Source organism: Notolepis coatsorum (assembly GCF_963971535.1).
Source record: "Notolepis coatsorum genome assembly, chromosome: 13".
NCBI lineage: Eukaryota > Metazoa > Chordata > Actinopteri > Aulopiformes > Paralepididae > Notolepis > Notolepis coatsorum.
This window is the reverse complement of record NC_140177.1, coordinates 39,236,076-39,249,375: the sequence shown is the minus strand read 5'-3', so window position 1 is coordinate 39,249,375 and position 13,300 is coordinate 39,236,076. Positions and strand designations below refer to the sequence as shown.

Genomic DNA, 13,300 nt, shown 5'->3' with positions numbered 1-13,300 from the left:
TTGGTATAAATGTACTATAAATCAGGCTATATCAACAAACCCCTCTGTAAAAAGAAGCTAGCTAGGAAGAAATGTGGAAAGTATGGTGTGTGTAGGTGCTAGGGAAATGGATATTTCATCTCTTACGTGTAAGAAAAAACGCATAAAAACACATTTTTGGGAAGACACCCTCAAAGTTCTGTATTGTGATTTATGGACACAATCAGATAAAATTAAGTAAAATAAACAACTAATTGTGTGTTTTTGATATTTTACTGCCACTAGTTTGAATTAAGACATGTTAAGGAAGCAACATTTTAAGAAATCTCAAAATCGACCAAAAGATAAATATTTGCCTATTCACCTAGGCTGTCTCGCCTTAAATCCTTAACCTGAATGTGACACTTCAGTCAGAACGCATCAGGATGCCTCCAAGCCATGTCCCGCTAGGTAGCTAGCAGGCAGCTATGTGTTAGCGACGGGCCTTTGTGTACGTGTACAACTGTTAATACGCATAACACGCGTGTGTCACTAGAGGGTTTGATAGACCGCTTGCTCGTTCCAATCGTTTGACTTGGTTGTTCGTTTGATTGGTTGTTGTTGTTTTTAGCTCCTGCCCCTTACCGGAACGATGGATTTAAAAAAATATGTCTGTGTCAAACGTCTTGCTCTTTTTTAGCACTATCGAATCATTACTGTCAATTAGGGATGCCCCGATCACGTTTTTTGCCACCGATACCGATCACCGATCGTCGTGAGCCATATCGGCCGATACCGATCCGATACCGATCGTTTTTGATTAAAAAGAAATTAAAAATTATTTTATCATTTTTTTTTATATAAAATATATATATTATATAATTAGACTTGTACTTGTATTATCTGCGAGACATCGCCACAACGCAACAAGTCAAAATGCTCGCTATCTGCAAACCGCGCCACTGTCTGTGTACTCTAGTAGCCTCCAGCTCCAAAAAGGATTCTCCGGCGCTGCAGCTGGGCCCTATTGGTATAACGTTACTACTGTCACATTCAGCAAGCCCTCAGCTCGAATACGCATTCAATCAATGTTATAAGACATTGATATCAGGAGCTATCTGTAGCTACTGCTAGCCGGCTAGATGACGTTAAGACAACTATTTAGTTCAATCGGACATTTAGTTTTGAACTGTGAACTAACGTCAGCTAACGCAAGCTAACGCAAGCTAACGGAGATATCAACATGGACTACTAGACTTCCTGGGGCATTTGTTGATATCCGGAGCTATCAGTAGCTAGCCGGCTAAATACCGTTAGACAATGCCTACTAAAAGTGAATAGTTGACTGGGTAATTTTGTTTAAACAGTAACGATAGCTAGGTAGCTAACGTTAGCTCAGGTCGAATGCACTATCTAGACTCAGCAGAGGAGGTCCGCCTCCTCTGTGTTTACAAACTCTACACGGGTACGGGCGGGGCTAGGGAGGAGGAGCAGTTTGCAGGTCCTGTGCGTCTGAGACAAGCGAGTGAGATATCCACTTTGATCAGTTTCCGCGATCGGCGAATATGACTCATTATCGGAATTCCCCGATCGCATATTTATACTGATTATCGGCCGATAACGATCGGTGGCCGATCGATCGGGGCATCCCTACTGTCGATACAAGATAAGATATAATAATCTCAAATGTTGCCAAAAATCTGTGGCCGCCTATTGATCCTTTTTAAATCCAGAAGCATTTTGAAAGAATAGACTGAAATGTGAGGCTGTGAATGTAAAGCGCGCTCCGCCTCCTCCTGAATGTAGGTCGGACTCCTGTGGAGGAGCCCTCGGTCCCCAGGATGAATGAGTCGGCACACAGAGGCTCTTTTATGAAGCGGCGTGGGGGGCGGGGCACTCTGCACGGCTAGCCCGCGGGTTTGGCCAGCGGCCCAGGAAGCCTGTATGTGTCTATAAGGCCCGGCTGAGAGCTCCTAGTAGCGACACAATAGACGTGTAAAAGATCATGTTAGCGGGAACGGTATTGTGTCTTCATCAAGGGGCCTTAGGCTGGGGGTTGTTGAGGCCATGCCTAACTTTAGACTAGATTAGATTATTAGGATCCCCAATTAGCTACAGCGTTGCAGTAGCTATTCTTGACAAAGGACTAGAGACTTGGACTAGTACACACACACACACAAGACAAGCTCCAATATACAATAATCAAACTATGTGAAATAGCTAAGAATACTAGCTAGTCATACTGGCCAGCAGTGTAACTAGTAAGAGTAGGTAATGGATATGTATAGATATAGTATCTACAGATATGTAAAAAGGATTATATGCAGGTATGTACAGACAGTAGGGGTGGGAATCACCAGAGGCCTCACGATACGATACTATCACGATACGATAGTATTGCGATACTAAATATATTGCCATATGCTGAGTATTTCGATATTAATATTGCGATATATTGCGATTTATTACCTTTTTTCAACATGTTTATCCAATCAAATAAAGTTCAGTCTGTTCATCTCACTTCAATCATTTGTATTGCAGAACATGGTATTTTCTCAAGCAGACGGATGTAAACACTGTAATCTGTGTTGCATGTACCTGACAAACTGAACTGTTTGTATTAGTCACATTCCAACTTAACTGAATGCACATGTGTGCATGTGTGGACTACTGTACTATTACAGGTATTGAAATGAACAATGCAACTTCCTTATACAAAAAAATAATACTACAAAAAAAAAACGATATTTGGCGTCCCTGTATCGATACAGTATCGCCGCGACTCAAAGTATCGCGATACCACTACGTATCCATTTCCCCCCCCACCTCTAACAGACGGATATATATATGGTAAGAATAAATATATATATATATATATACGGTATATAGAGCATTATTGTACATGCTATCATACAGAGTTATATTGGTTATAATGCAGGTGTATAAGTAGGTATATAGAAGCTTTACATGAAGGGTCACACCTACATGGTATGTGTTTAGAGAGAAGTTTAGAGGGCTGTTTGTTTAGAGAGCAGTTTAGAGGGCTGTCTGTTTAGAGAACATTTTAGAGGGCTGTCTGTTTAGAGAGCAGTTTAGAGGGCTGTCTGTTTAGAGAGCATTTTAGAGGGCTTTCTGTTTAGAGGGCTGTCTGTTTAGAGAGCATTTTAGAGGGCTGTCTGTTTAGAGAGCATTTTAGAGGGCCTCTGTTGAGAGAGCAGTTTAGAGGGCTGTCTGTTTAGAGAGCATTTTAGAGGGCTGTCTGTTTAGAGAGCATTTTAGAGGGCTGTCTGTTTAGAGAGCATTTTAGAGGGCCTCTCTGTTTAGAGGGCTGTCTGTTTAGAGAGCATTTTAGAGGGCTGTTTGTTTAGAGAGCATTTTAGAGGGCCTCTGTTGAGAGAGCAGTTTAGAGGGCTGTCTGTTTAGAGAGCATTTTAGAGGGCTGTCTGTTTAGAGAGCATTTTAGAGGGCCTCTGTTGAGAGAGCAGTTTAGAGGGCTGTCTGTTTAGAGGGCTTGTCTGTTTAGAGAGCAGTTTAGAGGGCTGTCTGTTTAGAGGGCTTGTCTGTTTAGAGGCCTGTCTGTTTAGAGGGCCTCTCTGTTTAGAGGGCCTGTCTGTTTAGATGGATGGCCTGTCTGTTTAGAGGCCTGTCTGTTTAGAGGACCTGTCTGTTTAGAGGCCAGTCTGTTTAGAGGCCTGTCTGTTTAGAGGGATGACCTGTCTGTTTAGAGGCCAGTCTGTTTAGAGGGATGACCTGTCTGTTTAGAGGCCAATCTGTTTAGAGGACCTGTCTGTTTAGAGGACCTGTCTGTTTAGAGGCCAGTCTGTTTAGAGGCCAGTCTGTTTAGAGGCCAGTCTGTTTAGAGGCCAGTCTGTTTAGAGGCCAGTCTGTTTAGAGGCCAGTCTGTTTAGATGGATGACCTGTCTGTTTAGAGGCCTGTCTGTTTAGATGGATGACCTGTCTGTTTAGAGGCCAGTCTGTTTAGAGGCCAGTCTGTTTAGAGGGATGACCTGTCTGTTTAGAGGCCAGTCTGTTTAGATGGATGGCCTGTCTGTTTAGAGGCCAGTCTGTTTAGATGGATGGCCTGTCTGTTTAGAGGCCTGTCTGTTTAGATGGATGGCCTGTCTGTTTAGAGGCCTGTCTGTTTAGAGGCCAGTCTGTTTAGAGGCCAGTCTGTTTAGAGGCCAGTCTGTTTAGAGGCCAGTCTGTTTAGAGGACCTGTCTGTTTAGAGGCCTGTCTGTTTAGAGGCCTGTCTGTTTAGAGGCCAGTCTGTTTAGAGGCCAGTCTGTTTAGAGGACCTGTCTGTTTAGAGGCCTGTCTGTTTAGAGGCCAGTCTGTTTAGAGGCCTGTCTGTTTAGATGGATGACCTGTCTGTTTAGATGACCTGTCTGTTTAGATGGATGACCTGTCTGTTTAGATGACCTGTCTGTTTAGATGGATGACCTGTCTGTTTAGATGACCTGTCTGTTTAGATGGATGACCTGTCTGTTTAGATGACCTGTCTGTTTAGATGGATGGCCTGTCTGTTTAGATGGATGACCTGTCTGTTTAGAGGCCTGTCTGTTTAAATGGATGGCATGTCTGTTTAGAGGCCCGTCTGTTTAAATGGATGGCATGTCTGTTTAGAGGACCTGTCTGTTTAGAGGCCTGTCTGTTTAGAGGCCTGTCTGTTTGGGCTGCAGCAGGTTCTTACAGGAGACAGTTGTGTTAATAACAGTAAAAGTTTACCTTTAGGCTTATTAATAATAAACACAAGATACCTGTGCTAGTGTTTTATTATAAATAGGCCTGAATGTAATCAAAACACATGACTTACTTTGAAGCCTTCTAGTAGGTCACAGGTTTTCATTACATTCAGGCCTACTGTATATAATGACATTATGGGACATTCATTGTCAGATTCTCATGGTTCTAAACGTGTTGTGATGTGTTGAAGCTACTTCACTTTCACAAGGATTGGGTAACTTTCTCATTTCCTGTTTGACCCTTCATACTTTTACATTCATTCATGTCTTCAGATCTCAACAAGGGCTCCTCTGAGTCTTCAGATCTCAACAAGGGCTCCTCTGAGTCTTCAGATCTCAACAAGGGCTCGTCTGAGTCTTCAGACCTCAATAATGGCTTGTCTGCCAAACATCTCTATATGAGTCTTCAGACCTCAACAAGGGCTCGTCTGAGTCTTCAGACCTCAATAATGGCTTGTCTGCCAAACATCTCTATATGAGTCTTCAGACCTCAACAAGGGATCCTCTGAGTCTTCAGACCTCAACAAGGGATCCTCTGAGTCTTCAGACCTCAACAAGGGATCCTCTATGAGTCTTCAGACCTCAACAAGGGATCCTCTGAGTCTTCAGACCTCAACAAGGGATCCTCTGAGTCTTCAGACCTCAACAAGGGATCCTCTGAGTCTTCAGACCTCAACAAGGGATCCTCTATGAGTCTTCAGACCTCAACAAGGGATCCTCTGAGTCTTCAGACCTCAACAAGGGATCCTCTGAGTCTTCAGACCTCAACAAGGGATCCTCTGAGTCTTCAGACCTCAACAAGGGATCCTCTATGAGTCTTCAGACCTCAACAAGGGATCCTCTGAGTCTTCAGACCTCAACAAGGGATCCTCTGAGTCTTCAGACCTCAACAAGGGATCCTCTTGAGTCTTCAGACCTCAACAAGGGATCGTCTGCCAAAGGTCTCCTCTACATGAGACGTATTCTGTAGCCTTGCCTGTTATTCTTACATTGAAAACCATCCATGACCGTATTCTCCCTCAAAGGTCTCATTACTTGCCTTCATAGAGATCTTAAAAACTACTAATAAGCTACTAATCATGAGCCAGAAACAATGACTTACTTTGTTCCCTATGCTGATGTGTTACCTACATCCCTGTTTGTGTATCGTTCTAGTTCAAGTCCCTGTTATGACGTATGATAACCGTGAATATGAACAAACAAAAATCGACAACAACATTATAGAGCACTTCGATACACGAATTATCAGGCTAGGGGTGGACTTCATTATTGTTGTTTTGTTTTTGAATGGGTTAGTTTCTAGTAATTCTTTCTCATTTTCTATTCAATTGACTGCTTTCCAGTTGATGAACATGGGGGGGGGGGGCGGGTGCTGTGGGTGAGATGGAATGATTTCCCCTGATCATCTCACCTGTTGAACAGAGATACCTGAGGTGGGAGGAGAGGGAGGGATGGAGGAGTGGGTGGGGGCGTTGGGACTTTAATGCATCTCTCTTCTCCTTCCTACCCAAATATTGATCAAGTGAAATGGATTTGGGCAGAGGGGGTGAGTAATGAGCAGCTCTGGGACAAATAGTATTTGCAAATACATTCTGTGATTTGTTTTAACCTGCTGTTGTTGCCAGGTGGGTGGATATCCACACTTAACCACAATACAGGCTCAAAGTTAAGACATTGCAGTAAATTAATTGAAAGTCTTTGATTGTGATTGATAACACTTACTGACACCATCTGATACAGTGAAACCCCACCAGCCTGGCACTACATGCAGGTCAAGAACAAGATGAATGCTAACGATCAACGATGGTATTAAAGATGTCTTGTTTCTCGACTCTCATATCATGTCGTCCAGGCCTCATAGTCTACCCCACAATGCAATGCGAGTGCGATCTCAAATTCAGCTAGCCACACGCAGATTTGCGACAGCGAGGAAGCGTAACATGGGCACTTTGATATCTCGCTCTGAAATCCGAGGCGTGAGTTGTTGCAGGAAGCTCGAAGCTGTGGAGCATGGATAGTCCACTTAACCTTACCACGAAAAGTTGGTTAGCTTAGCGTTATTTAAAAGATAAAAACAGCGATTCGTTTTTGCGCATTTCCAAATTGTGCCAACACACGTCACCCACTTTACGTAGCGTTCACTATTGATACGGACATGCCGTTCCATGAGCAGAGAGACCTGCCGCAGACAGAGTGGAGGTAATGTAATTATTACAAATGGTAACTGACTGTTTTGGCTAAATACGCATTAAGCATCAGGTATATTGCTGTGCACTGTTATGTCCGTGGAGAGCGACATAATATAATCGGTAACATATGTGTGACTCTGTGCAATATCTCGTTAAGATGTGGTCTAAAAATGAAAATGTATTTCCCTAAACAACTGCTCTACTCGAGTAATTCATGAAAGTTCTGGATCTGGGAAGACCTTACTCGTGCTTATCCCTACTGCGTCCTACAAAACGTTGCTCGTAAAACGTCCACGTTTGAGTGAGTGACCGCAATTTGACACATATAGCAGCCCCATGGTGGCAGGCCGGCGCAGCGTGGCAAGAATAATCACTTAAAAATGTATTAATAGTCTAATGTCTAATGAACATACAAAAGAACAAGAATAATTTAAATCAGAAACACTAAGATTGTTAAAAGAAAGTGCTGAAAAGTTGTTACAAAAAAAGAAAACAAGTAAACTTAAATGGACATTTTCAATTATCTTTTTTCCCCCCTATGAAAGTCAATCGCTTAGATGCACAGATGGATCGATAAAACAGTCGTTGGATGAATTGACTACTTAAATGACGGTTAGCTAACGATGTTGTTGAGAATTCTTTAATACCACTGTCTATTTGGACTTTAATACCACTATTTGTGAATCGTATTTGACCCGGTTCTGGAGGGTTTGCGAAGGGGTTGGTTGGTTGAGATTGCTGCTTGTGTGTGTGATCCGTTGGTACAGAAAAGCCTCTGTCTATTTTAGGGGCTTTACTGTTAAAGCACTCACAACCCCTGCGTGAGTGGGTGGGAGACCCCCCGCCACCTGAGCCCCCCATATCTGCAGGCTACTAGCTGCAGGGGAGGAGGAGGAGGAGCTATGCCCCTCCCTCGTGAGTACACGCCATAGACGCTACTTCCTTCCTTCTACTACTTCCTTCTTCCTCCTCCTTCCTCCTCCTCTTTTCACTCTTCTCTTCGACAGACTTGTCATCCTCTTCCTCTTCAGCCAGTTGCCTTTTATACTGTAGGACTTCTGATACAGTTTGTTGGAAGACGTGCGCTGGATTTAGGCCCCTTTTATTCCCTCCAAATGGCCGTGTTTTATTTCTGCACCATGCAGGAAGTGTGAAAAGCGAGGGTTTATCCTCTCGTCGTTTGCTACGATACAGAGAGCAGCCAACTTACATGCCTTCACTTTCATCTCATATCACACCCTTCCTCCTACTGTTGGCTCACACAGGTACACACTAAATCTATACGTCATATCAACTGTTAAATCTAATGTCTTACATACACAAATACTAGCATTGTTAATGCGTTCCCTGGGATTCAATTATAGATTGTTTGTTTTGGCAGAGATTAATATGCATGTCAATTTGTAATGGCAAAAGAAAACTACATCGTGGAGATTTAAGTTTAAGATTTAAGACAACATTTCCTGCCTGAACCTAAAACTACCCAGTAACCCTACTGCTGTAAAATACAGATGCACACATCTTGGCAGCATAGCCTTGCCTGCTAGTTTAACCTCTTATCCTACCCTGTTAGGCTAACCTGTTAGGCTAACCTGTTAGCCTTGTCTGAGAACCTGCTAGCCTGACCTGCTAGCCTAACCTGCTAGCATTGCCTGCTAGCCTCGCCTGCTAGCCTATTCTGCTAGCCTGACCTGGTAGCCTAACCTGCTAGCCTTGCCTGCTAGCCTAACCTGCTAGCCATGCCTGCTACCCTAACTTGCTAGCCTACCCTGTTAGGCTAACCTTTTAGCCTTGACTGCTAGCCTTGCCTGCTGGCCAATCCTGCTAGCCTATTCTGCTAGCCTATTCTGCTAGCCTAACCTGCTAGCATTGCATGCTGGTCTATCCTGCTAGCCTATCCTGGTAGCCTAGCCTGCTAGCCTTGCCTGCTAGCCTAACGTGTTAGCCTTGCCTGCTAGCCTAACCTGCTAGCCTTGCCTTAGCCTAACCTGATAGCCTCCCCATAGCCTAACTTGCTAGCCTTGCCTGCTAGCCTAACTCGCTAGCCTTGCCTTAGCCTAACCTGTTAGCCTAACCTGCTAGCTTCCCCATAGCCTAACTTGTTAGCCTAACCTGCTAGCCTTCCCTTAGCCTAACCTGCTAGCCTAACCTGCTAGCTTAACCTCATAGCCTAACCTGCCAGCCAAACCTGCTAGGCAAACTTGCTAGCCTAACCGGCTAGCCGTGCCTGCTAGCCTAACCTGCTAGCCTAACTTGCTAGCCTAACCTGCTAGCCTAACTTGCTAGCCTAACCTGCTAGCCTAACCTGCTAGCCTAACCTGCTAGCCGTGCCTGCTAGCCTAGCCTGTATTGAATTCCACCTCAGCAGCATCACGTTATCCTTCCTGAATTAATTAAGTAATGTCACCCAGAAGCCATTTGGTTTTCACGAAGCTCTCCGCAAAGGTTTATTCAATTCAATGAAAACCTTTATTTATATAGGAGTACAAACGGGAAGAGTAAGCTCTTGTTCAGAGATACCCCTGTTCAGAGATCAGCCTGTTCAAACAATAAGAGCAAGCTCTCATTCAGAGATCAGTCTGTTCAGAGATCAGTCTGTTCAAAAGAGTTACCGGTAGTTATTTAAAGTAAAAAGCTAGCAAAATATATATAAATGGTACATACATTATCAGACCCAATGTCTAGCTCTTTTGTAAATAAGCTAGGAGTTATTATGTCTCCTAGAATAATATAAATAATTATAATTAATGAATTATAGTGCAATAAGTAACTAGCTAATAACTAAATGAGTGCATTAGGTCATACAGATAGACACAATAAATAAGAATAAACAATACAAAATCAGCCAAGACAGTTACAAGTCGACACACAGTGGTCAGAGATCATACTTTTAAATGCAGCAAAAGAAGGAAGAACCTTCAGCTTCATGGTTTGATCTTGTGTTCAGCGCTGTGTTCCTCTCGCCCACGCTAAGGGAACATTCTTTATGCCCCTGCCTCATAAACACCTCATGAATAGTTCATAAACACAAACTAAAGATGGCCGTGAACAAAAGCTTCCAGAAGCCAACAGTACGTTCACAGACTGAGGTCAGTTTAGATTCATTATTCATAGACAGAGGAGGAGAAGAAGCCAAGGAATCTGTTGATTTTAGTTTTCACTACATCAGTCTTTCATCTGATCAGGGGAAGTTGGAAGTCCAAAATGAATTCATCAAGAACATTATGCGTAACAGTTTAGAAATGTAATTGATTTATGTAAAGCGCACAGGGAATGAAAGTCTTTTTCTACAATTTGCTCCTATGGCGAGTGGATTCAGGAATAAAACATTTTTAGCAGTTTTATTCAAAAGTAGTTCTAAGAGTAGATGACTGGTAGATTGACCTAAATACCGGCCACAGCCAAAATTGACTAAATTGGCAGTAATTCCAAGCCCCATATGTATCTGAATCCATGGCTAACCTGTTGATCCTGCTTTGTGAAGTGCTGCCCTGCTCTGTTAGTCCAGCGTAGAGAGTAGTTCACTAAACTGTGTTTAACATTGTGTCCATGTGTCGATGTCTGAACCTCTGAACTTCATTTCCCAGGGTTCACAGCCATCACGGCCACCAATCCCATCTGGCTGATTAAGACCCGCCTCCAGCTGGACGCCAGGTAAGAGATGACCTTCATTGTGTTTGTATGAATTGAAGAGATGACCTTCATTGTGTTTGTATGAATTGAAGAGATGACCTTCATTGTGTTTGTATGAATTGAAGAGATGACCTTCATTGTGTTTGTATGAATTGAAGAGATGACCTTCATTGTGTTTGTATGAATTGAAGAGATTTTGGATATACCACGTATTGGGGCTGAGAATCGGATTACCCCAATCGATTCCTTTCACAAGGTCCTGATTTGATTTAGATTCAGTAGCTTGATTATGCTGGTTTCAGGTGGCCAGCACCCGCCATTGTTGTCAAATGGTGAAATTAGTTTCCATAGTAGTTCAGACGGGAGGTAAACTAGAGACTGCTGCAGGACGGGAGGCAAACTAGAGACGCCTGCAGGACGGGAGACAAACTAGAGAGGCCTGCAGGACGGGATGCAAACTAGAGACATGTGCAGGACGGGAGGCAAACTAGAGACGTGTGCAGGACGGGAGACAAAGTAGAGACGTCTGCAGGACGGGAGACAAACTAGAGAGGCCTGCAGGACGGGATGCAAACTAGAGACGTGTGCAGGACGGGAGGCAAACTAGAGACGTGTGCAGGACGGGAGACAAAGTAGAGACGTCTGCAGGACGGGATGCAAACTAGAAACGTCTGCAGGACGGGAGACAAAGTAGAGACGTCTGCAGGACGGGAGGCAAACTAGAGACGTCTGCAGGACGGGAGGCAAACTAGAGACGTCTGCAGGACAGGAGACAAACTAGAGACGTCTGCAGGACTGGAGACAAACTAGAGACGTCTGCAGGACGGGAGGCAAACTAGAGACGTCTGCAGGACGGGAGGCAAACTAGAGACGTCTGCAGGACAGGAGGCAAACTAGAGATGTCTGCAGGATGGGAGACAAACTAGAGACGTCTGCAGGACGGGAGACAAACTAGAGACGTGCAGGACAGGGACTAGAGACATCTGCAGGACAGGAGACAAACTAGAGACGTCTGCAGGACAGAAGGCAAACTAGAGACGCCTGCAGGACGGGATGCAAACTAGACGTGTGCAGGACGGGATGAAAACTAGACGTGTGCAGGACGGGACTAGAGACGCCTGCAGGACGGGAGACAAAGTAGAGACGTCTGCAGGACGGGATGCAAACTAGAGACGTCTGCAGGACGGGAGGCAAACTAGAGACGTCTGCAGGACTGGATGCAAACTACAGTAGAGACGTCTGCAGGACTGGATGCAAACTACAGTAGAGACGTCTGCAGGACTGGATGCAAACTAGAGACGTCTGCAGGACTGGATGCAAACTAGAGATGTCTGCAGGACGGGAGGCAAACTAGAGACGACTGCAGGACGGGAGGCAAACTAGAGACGACTGCAGGACGGGAGGCAAACTAGAGATGTCTGCAGGACGGGAGGCAAACTAGAGACGACTGCAGGACGGGAGGCAAACTAGAGATGTGTGCAGGACGGCACTAAAGACGCCTGCAGGATGGGACTAGAGACGTCTGCAGGACAGGAGGCAAACTAGAAATAATGTTTAGGGGAAAATCTTCACACATCCATTGAAAAAAGCATAGATTTAAAGATTGATCAAAATATTTTAAGAATTTGATTCAAATTAAATGATTGGATGTTTTTCTATATTTTTTCCAGGTCCTAGTTTGTATATGTTGTGTTAAGACATCTCTCTCTCCACCCCCCCCCCCCCCCCCCCCCCATCAGGAATCGCGGGGAGCGTCGCCTGAGTGCGCTGGACTGCTGGAGGAACATCTACCAGGCGGACGGCCTGCGAGGGTTCTACCGCGGCATGTCGGCCTCCTACGCCGGCATCTCGGAGACCGTCATCCACTTTGTGATTTACGAGACCATCAAGCGGCGCCTGCAGGAGTCCAAGGCCCGCGCCGCCATGGACGACGAGGAGGAGGCGGTCAAAGACGCCTCGGACTTCGTGGGGATGATGCTGGCGGCAGCCACCTCCAAGACCTGCGCCACCTCCATAGCCTACCCACACGGTGAGGGTTAAATACAAATAATTTGACTTAAAATATCTTGAAATTTACTTAAAATACGGGATAAAAAAACGCAGTCTGTAGTATTTATCCAAACGGTGTCGTCTCTCTCTCTCTCTCTCCCCTCCCCCTCCCCGCGGTTCCAGAGGTGATCCGTACGCGGCTACGAGAGGAAGGCACTCGCTACCGCTCCTTCTTCCAGACCCTGCTGATGGTTCCCCGGGAGGAGGGCTACCGGGCGCTGTACCGTGGCCTCACCACGCACCTGGTGCGCCAGATCCCCAACACCGCCATTATGATGGCCACCTACGAGCTGGTGGTCTACCTGCTCCACCGTTAGCGCCGCCTCCCCCCCCCCCCCCCCCCCCCCCACGCAGCCGCGCCTCTTCCTGTCCGGAGAGGAAACGGGAAGTAGGAAGAGACTAATTGACTTGACCGACTGCTGCTCGACCGGGACGGGAGTCTGAACCACCATAACCCCCCCCCCCCAACCCCAGATGAAGACCAAAGGAAAAACAAAAAACTCAAGTGGACCAGAACAGGAAGGGAGGAAGGTAGGGATGAATGGAGGAAGGAAGGAAGGAATGAATGTGAGAAAAAGCTAAAACTCCTGGGTCGTCATATCAACATCGGCACCATCACCTCCAGACTAACGGCCTTATGGCTCCTAACGAGGGTGAAGTGGTTGAACGGTGATGATATGGGGAGGAGAGGGGGAGAGAGAGAGAGAATGAAAGAGTGGTCTTTTACA

At 45.3% G+C, this 13,300-nt stretch overlaps 1 protein-coding gene across 1 annotated transcript in view; it reads left to right on the top strand.

Moving 5' to 3' along the window:
* The window catches only part of slc25a36a (solute carrier family 25 member 36a), a gene marked incomplete at its 3' end in the record, with an annotated part of 48,750 nt that extends 35,861 nt beyond the window's left edge, over window positions 1–12,889 (top strand). Inside the window, exons 5-7 of the mRNA XM_084326993.1 lie at window positions 10,478–10,544; window positions 12,263–12,552; window positions 12,696–12,889. Coding sequence (XP_084183119.1) covers window positions 10,478–10,544; window positions 12,263–12,552; window positions 12,696–12,889 — 551 coding nt within the window. The remainder of the gene's footprint in view (window positions 1–10,477; window positions 10,545–12,262; window positions 12,553–12,695) is intronic.
* Between the last annotated feature and the right edge of the window lie 411 nt (window positions 12,890–13,300).